At 30.1% G+C, this 24,316-nt stretch overlaps 1 protein-coding gene across 2 annotated transcripts; it reads right to left on the reverse strand.

Annotated features, from left to right (window-relative positions):
* Positions 1-955: 955 nt before the first annotated feature.
* LOC106689260 (phenoloxidase-activating factor 2) lies at positions 956-23,024 on the reverse strand. Of its 2 annotated transcripts, none has more exons than XM_014434157.2 (8): positions 22,887-23,024; positions 12,740-13,008; positions 9,206-9,383; positions 6,163-6,278; positions 4,310-4,581; positions 3,426-3,589; positions 1,851-2,045; positions 956-1,102 (listed from the first exon to the last, which is right to left on the reverse strand). In XM_014434157.2, the coding sequence occupies exons 2-7, from the start codon at positions 13,003-13,005 to the stop codon at positions 1,863-1,865; spliced, it is 1,179 nt and encodes a 392-aa protein (XP_014289643.1). In that variant the 5' UTR covers positions 13,006-13,008; positions 22,887-23,024; the 3' UTR covers positions 956-1,102; positions 1,851-1,862. The 2 variants fall into 2 exon arrangements, with proteins under 2 accessions (XP_014289643.1, XP_066903315.1); XM_067047214.1 differs by lacking the exon at positions 956-1,102 and adding an exon at positions 1,457-1,608.
* Positions 23,025-24,316: the final 1,292 nt, after the last annotated feature.

Consider the following 24,316-nt stretch of genomic DNA (forward strand, 5'->3'; position numbering starts at 1 on the left):
ATACTGTTTTTATACAATATTTAGAATGGCCAATTTTACTAAAAAATTTGAGATAAGGGCAAATTTCAGGGAATAATCCCTAGTCCTACCATAAGATAGGAAATCCAGACAAAATTATTGGGAAATTCTAGATTTTCCTCCCCCCTGACCAACAAGTTCTTGCCGCAACTTTTCTGTCTATATTAAAAATTCCAAGTTTTCATGGAGTCAAAAACTATTTAAGTTTTTTCAATTCTCTGCTCACAGTTTTGTATCCCTAATTTTTTTAGAAAAAAAAATCCAAGTAATTTTATTTCCCAGAATAAGTATAATATAAATATAAATAAGTATCTGTATATAAAATTAGGCATTTCAATGCCTTCAAGTTGGAGGATCTGCTTACTTAGCTCAGAATAAACTGAAGTAGTATACCCACAAAAATTGAAGATGTCTCTACTTGGGAAGGATACATTATGTCTTATTTTTGAGTAGGTTATTATAAAGATTTAGAGAAGTTAGTGATTGTGAAATCTTTCTCAATCATGATTTTTTCTGTGTGAACCAGCATCATCTATCCTTTTCAAGAATTGCCATTGTTAGAGAGACAATCTTGCACTTATTTGATGCTCATTCATTTATGTTTAATATTTTTTATTTTCATGAAAATAATAATGAGGAATACTGTTTTATTAGAAATACATATAAGAATATTTATTATAAAACTTACTAAACTATAGTATTGCAGTAATGCAATATTGCATTATTTGTTTTTATAATATTAAAAAATTATTTCAATGTATTTCCATCAAGAAAAATAATTTCAAATATTTTCTAAGTAAAAGGTCCTGTTTATTTAACAGTCTTGTTATAATAGAAAAAAACTGCATAACCAACTGCTTCTTTCTAACAAATTTACATTATTAACTAAATATACCATTATAATAATTTATTTTTTAAACACAATATTTACAAATAATTGAACATTTAAATATATTTATTTTAATTTATGGATAACAAATTCTGATATCCAATAAATGGAAAGTAACATAATTTATATTCATACTATTCTGAGTATGAAATGAAAGTTCTGTGGTAGATTATGTCTTCATCTGGCTCCTGACTCCTAAAAAAATAATAAAAAATTGATATTGGACTTGTGTAAGTATTAGAAACAATTCCTTATCATCAAAAATGTGAGCATTTTTTCAAAATTAAATAGCACAGGGGGGAGACATGTAATGTAACTCAAGTTAAAATATCTAAGTGTTAACAATTTCATAATTTTTGATAAGTTTTATACTGGTTTAAAATAGATAAATAACAGAAACCAAATTACTGACTACTCAAAACGTTTCATGAAATAATGCTCAGTCAAACTTATGTAAACTAAAAAGGAAAAAGAAGAAATAAAATCACCCGCCTTTGTGGTAGTTAAAAACAAAAATCTCATATAAAGTACACAATTTGAAAGAAATAAATCAACTTTCAAAACCCTTAACACTTTATTTTCAATATTTCATTTCTCTGAATATTTCCAGTAATGTTCACTTATTTTTAAAGTATTTCTTTATTTTTCTCCAAAAAAACATCATTTTCTATCTATGTTATTTCATTGTCATGATTTAATGTCTGTGAAAAAAAATTCTATTATTTTTAAATAATACACAGCTATTATCTGCTTTGAATCCTCTCCTATTTATCTCTCTGATGTATGACGATGTTCAATTACCTCATTTGTATTATTTGAAATTATTACACTTTATTAATGATATGATAAAGAGTTTATAGAAATGGAAAAAACAAAATATTACTTTAAAAATTAGATCATTGCACTGTTATTACCAGCATTTATATTTTATATAAAAGCCTACCTTAAGCTTCAATCATGGTAGTTGAAAACCAAGTTCTGCCATTGTTTGATCTATCCAAGGGCGGGCATATGCTACACCAGCGTATACTCCTGGAGTTACATCTCCACAACCAATTCCCCAAGCAACTAAACCAGCTACTTCATATATTCCTGGCTTACCTTCAACTGGACAAACTAGAGGACTTCCCCCATCTCCCTGTAAAAATAAAGTATGTTATAGACGGTGATTATTGCTAGTTAATTATAATAGATCAACTAGTTCTAGTGTAATGTATCTTTTATTTGATTAAAGAACTATTTTTTTTCCAAGCCAACAATTAGTCTCTAAAGTAATACTGATATATGCCAGTGAATAGTGGGCCTTCATTCCCAAGGATAAAAGCTAACTATAGGCTACAGAGATACAATATTTGAAAAGGGTTGAGGGCAAACAAGATAGATTTGAGAACAACAAAATAAGGAAAAGTCTGGATGAAAGATCAGCATGATGCATAATCAAAGCAGTATGTTATAGAAAACAATCATTTTTCCTCAATTACAAATATGATTGTTAACTATTATGAAATCATTAATCCAGACTAAATGTAACATTCCTCATAAAAGAACAGTTATAACTATTCTAGCAAAAAATAAATAAAATAACTACAGTTAACAGAAACGAAACACAACTATTAAAACAAAAATGATGCATTTTTTACTAATTAGTATTTGACTCAGTCCTCCAAAATCCAATTTTCTTGGTTTCTATTCTCATAAATTAATCAAGATGAATTGTTGGTGATTCCAGATTTTCTCACAATAACTGATAATTCCTTTAAATATAATTTAATCACCCAAAATTAAATCTGGTATTGTATGTTTATAACTCTGATAAGCCAACTTTACTGTCTTTGGTCCTTTAATTTAGATATCTAAGGGTATAATTACTAAATTTGTTCTTTATTTATCATTTACTTTAAAACAATCTAAGACATTTTTTTAAATGTTTTATAAACTTAATTTGAATTCCATTCATTGAGTCTTATATATTTTTGGCATAGTAACATGTCAAATTTGAATTTTTCTTGTTATTTGCTATAAGTTGGGTAATACACTTAATTTTCAGTAAAAAATGAAAGATGAAGCTTATTAATTATTTAAAGCTTATTAATTATTTAAAGCTTATTATTTAATTTTAATATTAAAATATTACATGTACTATAAATAATCTAAATCCAGAACAATTATTGATTTAGTTTTCTTGGCAGTTATAAAAAAAAATAAATAAATAAACAATAATGGAACAGCAAAAGAGTTGCACACATGATCTATCATCAGCCATCGGTTCCCTTCCTATTGAGACCTTTACTGGGATATCTCTAGTTGGTCCACAACTAATTTTTTGGCCTTATTTCAACTTCCTTGACCCACCTTTCCAAATACCCCACTCTAAGAACTGGTTCTCCTTATACTTGATCTTGTTAAATCAGGAAACTGCTGCCCTCCGCTAGCATAATTATGATATTTTATAATCCACTAATCCTTTAAAATTTCAGGAGAAATAATACAGTTAGACGTTTTTGGGTCCTGAAATTACCTTACAAGTATCCTTTCCAACAATTCCTCCAGCACAAATGAAGCTGTCATGCAATCTGAAGTATGGACCAAGCCTTGTTTTGCGGAGTAGAGTAATACAATGATCCTTTGGTACTATTGGTAAGTCAATCTTCTTGAGAATAACTTGATAAGTGCCCTTTTGACCTGCAAGGAAATTTCGTACTCTCAAGACAATACTAACATCTCAAAATAAGGCATTTTCAAGTAAATAATGAATTTTTATTCCATATGGTTTATTTAATTAAATGAAATAACAAAATAAATAAAGAACACATCATTATGAATGAACTATCATTTAATAGATTAATTTGAAATAAAGTAAAAATAAGTTTAAATATTATTTTAAAATCTTTTAACTTCATTTTCTCAAAAATTAGAATTTTCAGTAATGTCAGTGTTGCGATCTGAATATTTTGGTCTACAAAATAGTTTTAAAGATTCAGGTTTTTTGAAAATTTCATCAATACTTGATCATATTGAATATTTTTGTTTTAAAAATATTTCTCAACATTTTGAACAAGGCCAATAAATTCTATCTTACCCATTGTTCAACAGCTAATAGAATCCCGATACTGTGAAAAAATCATAACTTGCTATTAAAATATTAATTAATTTTAAATTTACATTTTAAAATATTGTAATTGGGATGTAAAAAAAAAACATTTTGAGAAAAAAAAATATAATAAATGTAGGCCCATATTAGCCATCTCCAATCCTACTCATCTAGTTGGGATAACCTCAAACTCAACTGAAAATAAATTTATGTATAATAAGTTACCAGATTAAATCCAATAATAATATAACTTAATACGATGATAAACCACTTTGTTTACGGATTCCCAATTTGGTGAAGATAATAGTTACCAAATTGATCTTTTCCCCATCCACTGGCATAACATTCCCTGCTGAGAGGCACAGGTCCTGGAGAAGCTAGGCAGACTGTGTCTATATTTTGGGCAAACTTGAATGGTGTATCAACCACTAACAAGGCATAGTCATTCCACAAATTTCCACCATTAAATCCAGGGTGAATGATAGTTCGAGTAACTTTCCTGTTCTGATGAGGATAAATTTCATTAGCTCTTTGGGTGTCCCATTCTCCTGCTCGAACAATTAGTGTACTATCATCATTTTTTCTAAAAAATAAATAAATGAATAAAGAAAAAAGCTAAGGCACCATTTATAAATTATTTAATTAATTTAAACATATAGCTTTGATTATCCACATAATTTATTGTCATCAATTGGATAGTTGCAATGTATATGTAGTTGCTGTAACCAGCATTTTTCAATTAATGGTTATTATTTGTAATGAAATTCTTTTTGAAAAAATGCATACAATTTTGATTCTTAACCTCATTATTTGGGATTACTTAAACTTATTATTAAATTTAAATGAAACAAATTTAGAAGAGAATTTTTTTTCAATAGATGGCAGTACTTTGGGGGCAAATTTACATTTTGTCTCATTTATAGACAGTCATAAATTTCCGAACTTTAAATGGATTTGTTGTCTAAAACTCCATAAAATTGACAATAATTGGTCCATTTTTTTTTTTTGTGTTTATTTTGGTATTTAAAAAAAAATCTTTATTAATATTAGTGAATTAAAAAATAGGTTATAGCCATTTAACTACAAGCAAATAAAGCATGCTTGGGCAAAAAGATTCATTTTCGATAGCATATGATGATCGTAAATTATCCATTGGTTAGCTTCCCGGAGAGCACCGTCAAACTAATAGAATTACAAATAAAATAAATAAATAATATAATTGTGGAGAGGGGTACAATTCCACTCTCTGGAACTGTGGGGCTCTTCCGCAGTGGAAAATACTGATACCCCTTGCTTTTGGTTCTAGATCATGTTTTTTCAGCAAATGTGTAATGCTGTCCCCACAGAGGCCAATTGGTTTGGTAGTACACAGGCTTTGTTCAGTCCGTTTGTAGTTTGTGAACTTGTATTTCCTAAATGTTATTTATATTATTTGTTGAATTCATTGTAAGTTAAAAAATAATTGTTTGTTAGTTTAGTTAATACAAACTTTAAAAGGTTATGTAATGAAGAATATATCCTTTAAATTACTAAAGTTTTTGTTCATTAGTATGTTTGATTGATAGTGGTTGATAATTTCCATAGGTTTTTTAATATTAACATAAACTCTACATTTTTCCTTTTTTTTTTTAATATACAAACTAAACTACTGTTTTAGCATCCTCCTCTCTCTATAGGATTCTTTAAAAATTTAAAAACAATGTCAGAATAAAAAATAAAACTAATTGTACACGCACTTTTTTTTAATAATCGTTAATTCAAAATTCAGATATATATTACCTTGAATAACAATTTTTGTTTTCAATATCACAGGTCTGTGTAGCCCCATGTGTCTGATCAATATAATTTTATTTTGTCAAATTTAAAAACAATTTTTTTAAGTATAAGAGGACCATTAAAGATTTATGTCATGTAAGTTGAACCTTTCTGGTTCAGGATTGTGTTGTATAACAGGAATACAATATTTTAATTTTACCAACTATGTTACAAAATATTATTGATTTTGGTAAAATGTTTTTGTTAGTAAAACTCTAGTGTGATTAAAATTTACTAATGATTGGTATTAATTTGATTACAAAGATTAAGATTGGATTCAAGCAACTATAGATCTTAATTTATTATTTATTTTTTTCTAATACTAATTGTATTCAAGTTAATATCTTACTTGGTAACACAGTGAGCTGCCGTTAAAACTACATTTTCATGGATAAGTGCTCCACCACATTGGTAAACCATTAGCTCCGTGCCATCATCTAAAGGACTCAGTTTCAGTAGTGCTACCTAGTAAAGAAGTATGAATGTAAGAAATTTATATTTATTATTTTAGGATGATGATGAAATATATTATATAGTTATTGAAATTTTTGTTTCAGATTATAAATATTTTGCAATAAAAGTCATAATGTTTAGAGAGAATAAAATTTGTAATAGTTGAATCATAATATTATTTATAATATTGTATAGGTAACTGTGGCATGTGAAGAGGAAGGCAAAGGCAAGCAATGTCAAAATTGTACTAACATAGCAAACCTGCTAAGATTATAATAATCCTTAATAGAATGAAGAAAAAAGTAAATAATAATAACGAGAAGCAAAAGGCATAATGATGTTTAAAAATGACTAACATGGATCTATTATAAAAATCAACTAAGATAACTGTAATGATTTTGATTATTTTAAAATTTATTGTACATAAATTCATACTTAATAAAAAAAAAAAAAAAAATTGAGCCTTTTAGTTGACAAAATAACTCTCCATAAAGTCAGTCTTTGTATTTTCAATATTGATTCTATAACAATGGACACTTAATTGTTTTTGTTGTTTTAATTTGTTTTTAGTAGGGTAAAACATCAGGGGTCATCTACGCCATTAATTTCTTATTTATCCTTTGTTACATCTGTTTTATTATTTTTTTTATTATATATATAATATGTATATATACTTAATCCGTCTGTGCGATGTCATATTTGTGGCAGCAAATCTTCTGATTTTAAAAACCGAAACATCATTTCCACTGTTTTTTTTTAAATATTTGGGCTCAAACCCAAGCTATTGAGGCGCATGAAATATTGACATTCCTCAAAGATATGCCAAATTGTTGCTACAATAATCACATTTTGGAGGTGCTTGTTTTGCGATAAGATGCGAGTGGGTGAGCCTCGTGTGACCTATTCTCAGACTAGTCAATACGACCTCCTCTCTATGACATTTACCTGTGAAGGTATCTCAGGGCTTGACGTCCTTTTAAATCATTTTTAATTTACTTCTTTGGCTTAAATATTGCCATCTATCTTTTATTTCCTTTTCGAGGGAGTTGCTCATTTCTGATGGAGTTGAAATTGCTTTGCCCCGTCACGGGAGCGGGAGTGTTTCTCTTGCAGCTGGATCGGCCAGTTCATTTATTGCAATTCCTACGTAACTTGGAACCTACATAAATGTGACAGACATATCCAGATTTTGTAAAGTGTTTAGCTAGAAATGGATGCACGAAAAGTTTGGGTGTACAGGATAAATACTTTCTAAGCCTTTTAACGAGCTTAGGGAATCTGTAATTATAGTTATATTGTTGGGGGACAAAGAAAAAGACAAAAAGAATTGAAGTGGTGCAGCTATTGCATTGAGTTCGGCAGTAAATATACTACTTAATTTTTGAAGATTAATTTTGTATCTTGAATCATTGGTTATAAAGGAAGATGCTGCTGATTGGTCTGATTTTGATCCGTATGTATAGATTATAAAGGATTCGTGTGATATGTTCCAGTGATGTAAATCAAACTAATTTTTTTTTTAGGGAAAATCAAGTTAGACTTGGTTTTAAAATGTTTAAGAAAATTTTCTTTCCTTATAACATATAACACCTATAGGGACCACCAAAAACGATACGTGTGAGAAAATTGTCATTGGGCCGCCAGTAGTTCAGTGGTTAAGACACAGTCTTACCAATTTGGATTTCAAATGGCGGTGCCGGTTCAAATCTGGCCTGGGGCGTTGACTTTTTTCATTGAGTGGCGGTCTCACAAAATGAAAAACTTTGGCCCCCCCAACCATGGTTTGGGAGTATAGGACTCCAATGGGAAGTCTTGGCCGGAAAAAAAAAAGAAAAGTCAATCACGTTTCACGGTTCTCCATTTATATTGTCCTATTTTTTCGATCCATAATAGATGTTATATTGTGTTATTGTGAGGTGTTTTGTGTAAAAACAACCACATAACCGCTAAATACATGCATAGCAAAGGTGGTATGCGATAACATAAAACATATCTAATATTATGTAAAATAGTTTTTCCTCGGCTCCTGTGGTGCGTTGGTAAGAAATTTCGAATATATTTTGTAAGCTACTATCACCAAAAAATTTTACTTAAGTCCTGATTCCAAGAGCATAAGAGAAGAATGAAAATTGTAGTGAATTGTCACATTAGATTAGATTAGATTTTTATTCAGGGCGATCAACATCTAGGTTATTACACCCTTTTTACTTCATCTATCTTCTTGACTTTGACATTTGATAGTTGAATGTAGACTATTTCCTTTTTACACTGGTCGGTATTGGTGGATTATATTTTAGTATAAAGTTGTGTTTCTTTGAGAAATTTTATTATTTTGTCTATGGATTCTTCTGAGTCTTTAAGGGCCAATTCTCTTGTTCGTCAATTCTATTATTTTCGAAGGCTTGACGAAATGATGGGCATTATTCAATTATATGCTTTATTGATAATGGGGAATGACAGGTTTGGCATATAGGCTGGTCCTCTTTAGTGATTAAGTGAAGGTGAGTTAATTTGGAATGTTCTATTCTTACTCTTGCAACAACCACTTCTTCTCTTCTGTTTCCCCTTATGGCACTTGTCCACTTTGAATTTTCACATTGCTGCCATACTTTTTTGAACAAAAATGTGAGAATTTCACAATGAGAAATATTATTAATAATGTCGAAATTGGAGTTTAGCATTGTCAACTGAAAGGTATAATTAAACCTAAGATATAGTATTGTAGGATTACATCACTCTGAAATCAAAATGTCTTAAGACTTCTAGCCATTATTTATTAAGTCAGCAATAAAGTTAACTATAATGAATACAGTACCTCAATGCGATCTAGACTGGTTCCTAATCTGCATAAACTTTCTCAAAATTTATTTAACAAGTGACATATAGAATATCGTATTTAATTTGTAAAATGCAGTTAAAATTTAAAAAATTAATTTTACCATCCAAGGAAATTCACCGAATTGTGCTTCACCGCTGTTATCTCCTGTTATTCTAAAGCCAGCACCTTCAGGACGACGTTGGCCACATCCCTTCCTGGGAACCTCAATGGGCATAAGAGTTGTATTCGTTGGTTCTTTACAACATTCTTCCATATAGTCTTCGCAAACAGTTCTCATCCTATAATTATTTTAAATAACTGCATAATTTAAGGTATGTTTACAGAAAGTAGAAAAACAGGACCCAGCTAGGGATACTAAATATGGAATATTTGGTATTTATCAAGTGGCTTTGAATAGAGAAACGTGAAAATTTTAATGTTCAAGAAATTATTTGTTTACCGCAGTTGACCTGTATGCTCAGATGCCTCAGAATGGTCTAGTGCATCAGTGAGGTCTTCACTAAAATTTATTTTGTTAGGAGAACTAACATCTATGGCAATTTGAAGTAAATCCACATCATCTATGACAAACTACCATAGATCAGCGGTTCCAAATCTCTTGAAGACGGGACCACAGGCGTAGGCAGAGGGAAGCATGGAGCCCGGCTCACCCCTAGATTTTTGGACCCAAGAAAAGAAAAAGAAAAAGAATAGTGAACTTATTTGATAGATGGATCCTTTCTGGAAACATGCTATAATTAGAAAGATAATGGTGGAGAAAGATGGTGAGGTCCAAAAAATCATCTGAGATGAAAAGTGAAAAATGGCTTGTATTTTCATTGTGCGAGCCATTAATTAAACTTTGTTGTTAACTATTTGAATTCAGTCATTTAATTTTAAAAAATGTATTGTGACTATAGGTAATGCAAATTTAAAAAAATAATAATTGAATTTTATGAAGTAGAAGTAAAATGGTGGAGATATTTCTTGGAATGCGGAATTAGATATCTTTCTTTTACCCCAGGTTTCAGAATGGACTGTATATGTGAGTGCGCGCAGGCGTGTGTGTGTGTAATAGACAGAGGACGACTTCCCCTTTGGCGAAATCTACGCCCATGGACGGGACCCTTCTGGTAGAAGTAGGGAAATAGATTAAACCCTTCTAGAAAAAGTACGAAAATAGAGGATCCCTTCTGGTACTAGTAGGAAATTGGTGGAACCCCTTCATTATCATTTGATTACAATAATGTCAAATGCCGTGTTTTCAACAAAAGCTAAGAAAGACTAACATACCTAAACGAAACCTGTGAGAAATTGAAGAACATCTGATTCAAAACTGGATTGAGTTCATGTGAAATGACCAATTCCAAAAGTATTTTGTGGAACCCCTGGAAAAGGCTCGCCAAACTCCGGTTTGAAGCCACTGACATAAATTATTGCTTTCTGATCAAATAGATTTGTGGAAAATTTCCACATATGCACTTGGCATGATGCTTATTGATCCACCTGCCACCTTGGCATGATGTTTATTTCTGTTGATAACCCAAACAAATTGTTGTGGATAATATTATATAAGAATAATTAAATATTAATGATTTTAAATTTTAAAAAATAGGCTTTTAACTTATAATAAAGGAAATGACCTGGACAGAATAGCCTGCAAAAGTAACTTTTAAATTAATGTGAGGAAGAAATTATAATTGAAGATGTCCTTGAGGATGGCTAAAATGGTCGAAACGTTGGACTGGTGAAAAATAAAAAGTGTTGAGACAAAAAAAGGATAGAAATTTTTGATTTATTTAATATATAATTTTAATGATAATTTTCGCAATGACCTGAGGAGATATTAAACAGCTGAACTTCAAATATTCGTAGTTTCTTTTCTTCCAGTTGAAAGAAACCTTGACCTAGCAGGTATTGTTCAGCACTTATTATTTCTCTGAAATAAGTATTTTTCATTTCAATTTTAGAGCGAATTAATTCCATTATATTTGAAAAACACGCTAGTCATTGTCCGATTTTTTTTGAAATCCTAATGTTCTAGTTCTAATTAACTTATTACAATTTATGCATAATAACTTTATGAGTGAATAACTTAATTTGTTGCTATCCTATTGCTTCGACAAATTCATTTGTTATTATTTTTTCTTTTATTTTTTCATCGACACAAAGCAGCAAATCAAGCAACGGCAACCTTCGACTTATTAGGTACCATGAAATAAATTGACGATTAATGGGCTCCAGTTGTCCGATCCGCATATAGCGTGCGAGTACTGTCAAACATCATACTGGCATCAATAGAACAAGTGAGCGCACCTCACGTACTGCCTAGTTCAGTGTGAACGGTTCCCTTCAAACAGTTCCATTTATCCGAAATAGTACAAGAGCGGGGAAGAAAACAAGTTAGTTATCTCACCCCAATTTTTGATTACTTCAATAAAAACTATGTATAATTACTAGTCAAAATTGATGAGTCTGTGCCAAGTATAGGTAAGGGGATTAAAAAATGGCGGCTGTTTCAAAACCTTAAAAAATATTGATTTTTCATTCGGAGCTATATAAACTACTAACAACACTAGAAAATCTAAGAGAAAATTATTTAAATTTTCATAATATTTGCTAAAATAAATTGATTTATAATTGTTCGGACAATAACTTTGATTTATGAAAAACTTCATTTCCGAAACCATTGGACGTACAGATGTCTGCCAGCTCTCAAGTTAAAGCTAGTTAAATTTACTACAAAATAGTTAATAATATTTATCTTTGTAGGAGTAGTTTTTATGATATTTGACAAAATAACCTCACAGAATGTTAATTTCTAGTTGTTCGTATAAAATGTTGGATTTTTGAAAAAATATATCTCTAGATCAATATGACGCACATATGTTTGCCAACACTCAAAATAAAGGAAATTTAACTTACTATAAAGTAGTTTATGACACTTATCTTCGCAGGGGTAGTAGTTTTTATGATATTCACATATGAATATAAATTTGGCAAATGAAAATTTGTCCGAACAACTATAAATCAATTTATTTTAGCAAATATCATGAAAACTACTACTCCTACGACGATAAACCTATTAAACTACTTCATAGCTCATTTAACTAGCTTTAATTTGAATGCTAAGAGACATCTGTACGTCAAATGGTTTTTGAGATATAAATTTTTGAAAATAAATTCACTAACTACAGATGTTTCAGTACGTTCCATATTTTTAAGAAATGTTGCTTTTTAAAATGCTATATCTCGAAAACTATTTAACATAAATAACTCTATTAGGGCTCATATTTTAGCAAATTTACTCTTCTTTAAATGACGGTCTCTTAGGTTTTCTTGTGCTGTTCCTATTTTTTATGATATAGAGCTCCGAATGAAATTTTTTTTTATCCCTTTGAAACAGCCACCATTTTTCATTTCTTCTACCTATACTTGACAGACTCATCAATTTTGACTATTAATTATTTATAGTTTTCATTAAATTAATCAAAAATTGGGGCGAGATAAGTGCCTTTTTTCTCCTCTTCGGCTCTTGTACTAAAATGAATACGTTCTTTAAGTGGGAAGATGTTCTTACTTCTGAATTATGGTAGGTGATAGTTTAATTTTGCTAAAGATATTCTATAAATGTTTTCAAACTTGTAAAATTTACCTGATGTTTAGAAGTCCTGTACCGTCTGTATTTATTGTCCCATTGAGGCACTGGTAGTAAGGAACACATGTGCACTTATCGCCATCATCATCATCTATCACTTCCCTGGGCTTAGGGTTTGGATCGTTATTATTTGGATTTGGATCTTGTACGTTTCCTGTTTTATTAGGTTTTCCGAAAAAATCTTCTATAAGAGCATCATCATTTGTATTCGCTCCACTTACTAAATGTACCAAGAAGACGAGTAGTAGAGTCCTCACAATCATTACCTAAAAATCAAAGAGAATGAACAAACCTTGAACACGATATTTTGTATTGTAGTAATATCGATATGGAATATAAGCAACAACATTCCAATATTATTTTATCGAAATATCGATATTTTGTTTAAAAATTCTAGAAAATTGTAAAGAATAATTAAAAATGGAATATCGATATTTTATTTTGATAAATACATGATGAACAAAACTAATATTTTCCAATGATTGAGAACAAGTTTTATGTCTAATTAGAATATAATTTATAGATTAAATTCACATTGTCGTTTGTCATTTTGGTCAGATTAAATGAATAATTTAATCGTTTATAAAACAATTCAATTATCTTCAACCAGACTCCTGCTGGGTAGCCTATGTCAAAGTTTCTTGAAGATTGGAATGGACAGCGGTGAGCTAGCCAGAAGGATACCACTCTGAGGAAATTCTTCTCCACCGTCCATGAATGATTGAAGGCTAATAGGGTCCTCCCAGACTGGGTGCAGATCCTGACAGAACACTGAGGGTTTCAGGGAAAAGCTACTAGAGCTTCGGAAAAAATATCGACCTTCGGCGCCCCACATGCGAAATCCCTGAAACAACAGCGTTAAAGCCCAAAAGTGTAGTTTTTATTTTTTTAATTCAATTTTTATTTATTTACAATTGGTTTTTACTTTTTTGTTAATTATACATAAATTTATTTTTTTTTTTTAAAAGTCAGTTTGATTTTTGTAATTAAATTTTATATTTAAGAATTTATTACGTAAATAAGGAGGCTGGGATATTAAATTTCTCCTTTAGAAAATAAACACAGATTTTTAAAATTTGTTAACTGGAAATTAAATCGCACTTTCAGAGTGGATTATCAGCTTTTATTGAAACAATTAAATTTTGAATCTCTTGAAACTGGCTGAGCAAACAGTGATCTAGAATTCCCACAGACATTTGTTCAATTTTAAATTAACTGTCCGCACCTTTTTAAACTCAATAAATTTAGAATCTCTGTCTATACCTAACATTTAAAGCCCTCCAATATTCTATTTTCTCCGAATAATTATACCTTTTTTTGTCCTAGAGAGAAATGCTTTATTCAATCATGCTGCCCAATTACATTAGGTTACTACATTACACAGCATACTAATCAATCCAACATCGGACATATACACAATATATATATTCATATGTTATAACAAAAAAAAATTCCCTCCCCCTTTTCCCTCACAATCAATACTTGTCTACAAATACTAAATACAATAATAACTACAATAATATTTCGGTTTATTTCATTTCATTTTACTTCTCTTTTCTTTCTTTACTTGACAGTTCTATTCTCCCTATCTCACTCTCTCTGACCTCCCATTTCCAGTGATCCCCTATCCATGTTTGATCCATTAAACAAATCAAACAAATTTATCATCAGATAGCAATGTGGAGTCAAACCAAGGACATATAATAGTCATCGTAGTAAATCAGTTTATACGGAGAAACACATAAATTAAAATATATATTAGTATACAAATACACACACAAAAATTCAGTTAAAAGAAATAATTCAATAAATAGATAGGTTAAAATAAATAGTTTTATAATCTCAGAGCTACTTCCCATGCAGGTGATGATGAATGAATCGCAGAGAGTCCAAAATAATATTTTCCGCCAAGACCGCAATATCCCCAATTCTAACACCTAGGTCTTCTAAGAAGCCTTATGCAGTATTCTGGTATTGTTCCGCGAGATCCAAACCACAAGCCTCTCATGGCGAACTCTCTCTCTCCGAAGGTCTAGCGGAATTTTCCCTTAAGGAAAGGAACGCATTTTTCAGATATTTCCTTTTTTCCTCTTTCCACTCCACCTACCTGATCCAGGTCATTATTTTTAAATCTCATCGTCGGATTCAAGATCAGTGCCGTGCCTCCTGTTATAGAGTATTCTACTATATCAGTGTATCTTACGGATCCATCGATGCCCACACAATAAACCTCATCTAAACAGGTGAAGTCTTTTTTTCCAGGAACGTCATCAACTCTTCTTTGACCCTGTGGTGCCGTGATGTTATTAGGAGGGAGTTATTGGAGCATTTTTCCAGCACATGAGCTGGTTCTTTCGACTCTGCCGCATTTGCGGCAGGGGCACCCAACTTCTCCTTGCTGTCCACTGGCCTCTGGGACCCCACGCAGGGGTGCGTAGTTTATAGTTTGTTTGAAGGCGTTCGCTCATTCTGACCCAGAGAGTACCTGCTTCTCGCAGAATAAAATTTAAAGGAAAGCAAACGCTATTGGTCATGACATGTTTTTCGACTTATTAAATATTTTTAAATAAAAAATGATGGTGATTTTTTAATTACTTCCCAATTAATTTTTTAGTAATACAACTATTTTAAATTGATTATTTATGTTACTTTAATAATTTATATTTTAGAAGTTTTTATTTATATTCCAGAATGGTACTTTAATTTTATTTAAAGTGATATCCTTCTCTAGCCACTAACTTTTTCCATATTTCTGGCAGCATTCGAATACCACGTCGAAAGAACTCTTTATCTTTTGCTATCCATAAATTGACCCAATTTTTCACATCTTCGTATGATGGAAAGCGCTGCTCACACAGACCATATGATATCAACCAAAACAAGTGATAATTGCAAAGGGTAATGTCTGGTGAACACGGAGGGTGGGGTAAGACTTCCCTATTACGTTTCTCCAAATAGGTTTTGACCAGTGCCGCAACATGCGGACGGGTATTATCATGTAGGTAAATAATTTTGTCATGTCTAGAGTAATAATGAACGTGTTAATTTTGAGTGCTTGGCTCAATTTCATTAATTGTGTTAAGAAAAGAGATAAAGGAGTGTTTTTGCTTGGTTTGAACAACTTATAATATAGGATACCAAGCTAATACCATCAAATATACAGCATGAGTGTTTTCCATGAATATTTGGTCTGGATTTTGATGTTTAGGCACGACCAGATGGTTCCCACGATTCTTTCTTTTTTGGGTTATCGTAGTGGATCCATTTTTCATCACCGGTGACTATACGATATAAAAATCCTTTTTTTAAATAACTAGAAAACAACATTTTACTTAAAAAACACAACGTCTATGCAGTTTATACGACGCAATTTCCTTGTTTCTCAATCATGGCCAACGATTTTAGATGAAGTGAAACTGCTTGTTGAGTAACTCCTGACGTAAATGCAGGTTCGTTTTGCGTTTGGGATGAGGCTTCCTCCAATAATACGTCCAATGCCGTTTCTACAATTTCGACCTTCCACTTAGTACAAGAGCCGAAGAGGAGAAAAAAGGCAGTTATCACACCCCAATTTGTGATTACTTTAATGAAAACTATGTATAATTACTAGTCAAAATTCAAGAGTCTGCCAAGTATAGGTAGGGGGAATAAAAAATGGCGACTGTTTCAAACCCATAAAAAAACATTAATTTTTCATTCGGAGCTCTATATCGTTAAATATACAAACAACACTAGAAAACCTAAGAGAAAATCATTCAGAGTAGAGTTAATTTTCTAAAATATGACCCCTAATAGAGCTATTTACGTTCAATAGTTCCCGAAATACAGGTTTTTTATTCGCTAAAATAAATTGATTTATAGTTGTTCGGCCAACAATATAGTTGTTCTACTACTCCTACAAAGATAAATATTGTTAACTATTTTGTAGTAAATTTAACTAGCTTTAATTTGAGCGCTGGCAGACATCTGTACGTCCAATGGTTTCTGAAATGAAGTTTTTCATAAATCAAACTTATTGTCCCAACAACTATAAATCAATTTATTTTAGCAAATATGAAAACTACTATTCCAATGAAGGTAAAGGTCATAAACTTCTTTATAGTCCATTAAACTAGCTTTAATTTGAGTGCTAATAGACATCTGTACGTCACATAGTTCTTGATATATAGATTTCTCAAAATAAATTAACTAAATACTAATCTTTCCGCAGATTTTTAAGAATTTTTGCTTTTTAAAAAGCTATATCTCGAGAACTATTGGATGTAAATGGCTCTTTTAGGGCTAATATTTAAGCTAATTTACTCTTATTTAAATAATGTTCTCTTAGATTTTCTAGTGTTGTTGGTAGGTTTTAAGAGCTCCGAATGAAAAATTAATGTTTTTTTAAGGTTTTGAAACAGCCGTCATTTTTTAGTCCCCCTGCCAATACTTGGCAGGCTCATCTATTTTGACTAGTAATTATACCTAGTTTTCGTTAAAGTAATAAAAAATTAGGGTGAGATAACTGCCTTTTTTTCTTCCCGGCTCTTGTACTATTACCAGATGACCAACCAAACTTAGGATATTACATTTAAGAGCGGACATTTTTAACAAAACCTTCTGGTAGAGTCATCATTTCTCGAGCCGAAACTTTTATGTACTCCCATCTGTTTTGTGTTTGAGTTTTTATTTATGTTTTAAACTACTTCTGTGAATGGTTAAGTGAGTTTTATGCTTTTAAGTTCTTTTCATCATAAATTAAGATAGTTGTTTTAATTTATACGTGTATTCAATTTCTGTTAAATTTTTAAAATTTGTTTGGTAGTATGTGTTTATTAAGACTTTAGTCCTGCTGTTATAATAAATAAATATCTCCCAGGATGTTGAACTCAAGATATGACTCTTTTATTTTATTTGAAAATATTAATAAGCAGGATAAGAAAACCAGAGATTAATCGTATTTCACCAAATAAAATAATAAATCGTTAATAATCAACTAGTTTGGAATAATGGTGTCTGAAAATATGGTATTTCAGATACTATTATTATTCGCTATAACGTAATTAATTAATACCTAGTATATATGGCGGCCATTTTGAATTATTTGCCTAACATGATAACACCAAATGTATACAGTGGCCATTTTGAATTATTTGCCATATTATGCCTACGCATCGCCCAAGGAGTATTAAAACTTTCTACTATCGTCTTTGGCAAAGCGTTTTACATTAGAATCGAACAAATTAGTTCATAATTACTTCGAGATTAACTTGCTATTTTACTGGACTAATATATATTTTAAAATGTATTTTGCACATGGTTGATTCAAGAAAACCATCCATTTTTTTTTTTAAATTGCTTTGTTAAGGAAAGTGCACATCCCTGATAAAAATTAATCTAATCGAATGTTCTTAGAACAGTGTCAATGCCTTGACCCCTTTACTATAGGGTTTCTGAAAACAATATTTTGTATTCAGGACGCACGGCAATTTCTGATTTTGAGAAGAGATTTTGTTTCTTCTACTGCCTATTAATTTCTAATTCTATTTTACTTTGTTTTGATTTTTTCAACTAACGGTTTTCTGAATATCTATGAATTTTCATTGGTAAGTTTTTGAAAACTAATATTTTTTCTATAAATAAGTTTAAAAAACAAAAACAAGTGTGTTATTCATTCAACGAAAGGTTTTCAGAATAAGAAATCATAGAAGTTGTTTTCTCGACGATTATGTGTGAGTAATTTTCATGAAGCTTGTCAATCCATGCCTTTTGATATTGAGGTTGTTTTTACAATACTCAAATTATTAAATAGTTGGCTCAATTTTTTTATTTTCAACTTTTTTTAACGTTATTTTATTATTAACAATTAACAATACAAAAATTAACAACTTTCACTAAAATAGTTTTTTCTTATTAATCAGTTTGTTATATCAAAGATAACTTAGCATTTATAATCTTTACAGACATGAATAAGAATCATAAAACATGTCCAATTTAGATTTTTTTAGAGAATTAAAAACTTGCATAAAACATATTGATCCTATAATCAGATATATTAGAGAATATTAAAACAAAAAAATTAGATGAAAATATATAAATTTCTATTTTTCAAAAAATCATCTTGCCAGAAGGGATGATTAGAAAAGTCTGATGAGAATGTTTCTTATGGTGCAAAATCCTTTACGCTTGGCATTTCAACTGGTCATTGGTTTCCCAAAGAAAATATTAAAAAATCTGGTGCTATTTTTGTGATCTATTAAAAAATCCAAAGAAGAAGGATAGCGAAAATTAAGTACAAAAAAAGTTTTTCATCTGTTTCTATTAAAAAAAAATTATAGGGTTTCTCGAGGTAAGAATAAGGAATATAAATGTTGTTCCTGCCAAGAATACAACACTTTAACAAAAGATAACGAAGTCTTATAGTACAAGATCCGGGAAGAAAAAAGCCAGTTATCTCACCCCAATTTTTGATTACTTTAATGAAAACTATGTATACTTACTAGTCAAAACTGAGTCTGCCAAGTATAGGCAGGGGGAATACAAAATCGCGTTTCAAAACCTTAAAAAAACATTAATTTTTCTAAAAACTACCAACAACACCAGAAAATCTATAAGAACATTATTTAAAGAAGAAGAAATTTGCTGAAATTTTAGCCCTAATAGAGCTATTTATGTCCAATAGTTCTGGAGATATAGCCTTTTAAAAAGCAACATTTCATAAAAATGTACTGAAATATCAGCAGTTAGTTAATTTATTTTGGGAAATCTATATCTCAGGAACCATGAGACGTGCAGATGTCTATTAGCAATCGAATTAAATCTAGTTTAATGTACTATTAAGTAGTTTTTGACCTTTACCTTTGTAAGAATAGTAGTTTTCACGATATTCACTATTAAAAAATAAATACCAATTTCAAGAAATTGAAAAAATTATATATTATGTAATTTCAGTTTTTTACAACTTTTCGTTGTACAAAGCATTTTGTGAGTCTTGGTTATTTGAACTTAGAAGACTTCAAAAACGTGTATTTGCTTCGAAAACTCGAATTAGATTTTTTTTACGATCACAATACTTCTTCCTCCTACTATATATTCCATATATATGTAAGTGAATTAAAAACCAGCAATTCTGGAATTTTTTTCCATATTTCCGCTTGTTGCAAGAAAATTAAGGGTTTTTCGAAGATAAACAATAGATGTAAAATTGAAGTAGACAAAATCTCTCACAAAATGAGTATATTACATTTTATTTTTGTCATCGAACAGTGTGGCTGATTGCGGTAGTACAGAAACAGGGGTTTGTAACATTATACTTTTTGGCTGGTCTTCTGTTTCTAATTATTTTTATTATAGTAGCCTTCATGCTTCTGCTCAGCCAATTTCTTATGAAGTAAGATTAGTCATGATTATGTTATGTATAATTATTTACCTTTTTAAATATAATTTATTGATTTTTATATATTACTAGGGCAGACTAACAAATACATAATTGTGTGGTATTTGTTAAATAATTAAACAGGGATTCTATAAATCTGTCATTTTGCTTAATTTTGTTCACCTTCATTTTAATGATCTAATCGTTCGGCTTGTTCAAGAATCCCTGTACATATAGTACAAGAGCTCGGTGGAAACAAGTCAATTATTTCACCCCAATTCTTGACTGGCTCAATGAAAACTATGTATAGTTGATCGTTAAAATTGAAGAGTCTGTCAAGTATAGGGAATAAAAACTGTCAGATGTTTCGAAATGTTAAAAAAAATTAATTTTTCAATCGGATCTCCATATCTTTAAAACTACCTAGAACACGAGGTCGACTAAATTTGCTAAAATATAGGCTCTAGACAACAAGCACCATTATTTTAAGTTCATTAGTTTCCAATATACAGTTATTTAAAAAGCAATATTTCATAAAAAAATAAGGAAAGTTTGTTAGAGGATAGTGAGTTAATTTTGGGAAATCTATTTCTCAGGAAACATTAGACGTACATATAGCAATATGTACTCACATAAAGGCTAGTCGAATTCACTATAAAATAGTTGCTTAAGTTTAACTTCGTTGGAGTAGTAGTTTTCATGATATTTGTCAAAATAATTTATAAAATTTTGATTTTTTTACTTATTTGGAAAGTGATTAATGAAAATAATAAAATATATTTTGGGGACCATAAAACTTCTGCCTGCACTCAAATTAAAGCTAGTTTAATGTACTATAAAGTAGTTTATAACGTTTATTTACGAAGGAGTAATAGGTTTTATTATATTTGACAAAATGTTGATTTTTATTTGTTAGGACAAAATTTCATAGGACAAATTCATATTAATATGCAAATAACATAAAAATACTACCCCTATGAAGATAAATGTTATAAACTACTGTATAGTAAATTAAACTAGCTTTAATTTAAGTGCTGACAGACATCAACATGGCAAATGGATCCTGAGATGTAGTTTTCCATAAAAATTTTTTCTGAATTAAAAATAATCATTTTGTGAATTTATTTTGGTAAATACTATAAAAAACACGACTCTTACGAAGATAAAAGTCATATATTCCTTAACACATTAAACTGGCTTTACTTCGAGTGCTAATAAATATCTTTACGTCAAAGGGTTCCTGAAATATGGATTTTCCTAAATAAATTAACTAACTATAAATTTTTCACTACATATGTGATGTAATGTTGCTTTTTAAACGAGCATATCTCATTGGACGGAACCATTAAACGTAAGTAGCTCTTTCAGGACTCATATTTTAGCAAATTTACTCTTCTGTGAATATTGGCAGCGATCAGTAAGTCTAATGTTTCCAGAGATATAGATTTCCCAAAATATATGCATTAAACACTGATTAACTTTTGTTGTTTATTATGAAATGTTACTTTTTAAAAAGCTATATCTCAAGAACTATTGAACGTAAATAGCTCTGTTAGGGCTTACATTTTAGCAAATTTACTCTAATTTAAACGATGTTCTATAGACGTACAGATATCTATTAGCACTCAAATTAAAGCTAGTTTAATGTACTATAAAGTAGGTTATGACCTTAACTTTCGTAGAAATAGTAGTTTTAATGACATTTGCTAGAATAAATTGATTAATAAATAGTTGTTCGTATAAAATATTGGATTTTTGAAAAAAATTTATCTCTAGACACATAAGACGTACATATGTCTGCTAACACTCAAAATAAAGGAAATTTAACTTACTATAAAGTAGGTTATGACACTTATCTTCTTAGGGGTAGTAGTTTTTATGATATTCACATATGAATATAAATTTGGCAAATAAAAATTTGTCCGAACAACTATAAATCATTGTCTTTTATCAAATTTCATGAAAACTACTACTACAAAAATAAACCTTATAAACTACTTTATAGCTCATTAAACTAGCTTTAATTTAAGTGTTAATAAACATCTATACGTCAAATAGTTCCTGAGATATAGATTTCTGAAAATAAATTAACTAACTACTGATGTTTCAGTACAATCCATACAACATTTTTATGAAATGCTGCCTTTTAAAAAGTTATATCTCGAGGACTTTTGAAAGTAAATAGCTCTATTAGGGCTTATATTTTAGCAAATTTGCTTTACTTAAACGATGTTTTATTAGGCCTTCTAGTGTTGTAGGTAGTTTCAAAGATATGGTATTCCTCCTAACTATATTTGGCAGACTCATTAATCTTGAATAGTAATTATACACAGTTTTCATTAAGGTAATTAAAAAATGAGGTGAAATAACCGACCTTTTTTTTTCTCTAAAAACCTTTTTTAGCAATAACTTTGATTTTTATTTTATCAAATATTATGAAAACAAAAGATCCTTGTGATAGACGCGATGAGTAGGATGACGTTGAGACTTTCGAACTATATGTAACGTAATAGAGTTTATACATGGAAGTGGGATCTTATGTATTTTAAAACCCAATCAGTTAGCGTTTAATCGCTTCAGTAAATCAGGAAACAAAAGCATGTCCACAGACCCCCGAACTATTACAACAGAACTGGGGAGGTTTTATCACATTCATTGTTTGAGTCGGGAATATGAATCTTTAGTACGAATAAATATACATACTGAAATGTCTAAAAAAATAATTCGAAGTGACCAATAGTAGATCCAAAGGATATTTATAAATAGCAATTAAAATAAAAGATTACTTACTGGGGATATTACAACCTCTTTGGACGGTCGGTACACTGACAACTGAACTGTTGGGGAATAATGTTCTCTTTAACCTTTGCACCCGGTAATCAGAAGAATTGTCTTTTACGCTATCTTTTCCTTGCTCCGATAATTTTCCTGGTCGTACCACTATTGAAAAGGAAAAATCAGAATGACATCAACAATAAAATCATCGAATATTAAATTAGAGAATATGATATTACTTAATGTATAACTATAATAAATCAATTATGGCATTAGAGAAAATAAAGTAGATCCAGAGGAAAAGACCATAAAATTACGTTTTTTAAAAGGTCAGAAGCTTTCTGTATATTTTTTTCTATTATAAACGATTCGCAGAACGAGAAAGAGGACGTGGAATGAGAATTTTTATAAATGTTTAACTCCTATACAACTTTTTAAATAGGTTGAAATAAAAATAAAATTACAGATTAGTATAATTAATCGAAAGAAATGTAGAGAAACACCAAAATTTTTTAATAAAATTTAAGATTATGGCTATTTAAACAGATTACATAAGACTGAACCCAGCGGTACACGCACTGTATCTCTCAAGCACATTGTGCTTTCTCGGAACCACTAACGCGCGGACAAACTAATCATATATCTCCTTCTCAGTACCTTTCAACAAAGATTTTGAGAACTTATCCTCCCATTTGCATCACATTTCCTTTCCCAGATCTTCTCCTTGTGCAGTTTTAGACAAGCAGTCAGCAGGATCGTATTTCACATATGCTGTGTATGTAGTGCCACTAATATTTTTGACACCTGAAATGGCAAACAAAACTGTTTCCAATTTAAATAATCCGGAAGATTTGGAGACTGTGTGTAATATTGTTTGTAGTAACTATAATACTGATCATATTGAATTTTCGGATAATTCTGACACAGTGTTGATAATATTGAAATAAACGTCAATGATTATGAGAGATAGTTGACTGTGGATGACTTATACGAGGAGAAGATTGTTGGGGGTGCGGTCAAAATAAAACACAAATAAGTTGATATAACTTATTTAATCGTGCCAACGTTTCAGCCAGAATTTCTACCCTCATCAGGGCTAAAAACAGAACAATATAACAACCAACGAATATAGAAAATAAAAAATAAAATATAAACAGAATGACATAAAGTAAATAATTTTACAGAATGGAACTAATAAAATAAAGTGATGAGAGAAGTGGAATATAAAATGTATACATAGGTAATTGAATAAGTAGGTAAAATAACATAATTAAGGAAATAAAATAAAAATGAAGTTATATAATGCAAAGAAATATGAATATATTAGTTATTAATAATTTAAAAATTAAAATTATGGATAGAAAAATAAAATCGAGAGAAGGAAAATATATGTAACCATAATAATAGATAAAGAGGCAAAATATGAGTAAAGTTTAACAAAAGAA

This window comes from Halyomorpha halys, unplaced genomic scaffold (assembly GCF_000696795.3).
Source record: "Halyomorpha halys isolate HHAL.00 unplaced genomic scaffold, Hhal_1.1 Scaffold1313.1, whole genome shotgun sequence".
NCBI lineage: Eukaryota > Metazoa > Arthropoda > Insecta > Hemiptera > Pentatomidae > Halyomorpha > Halyomorpha halys.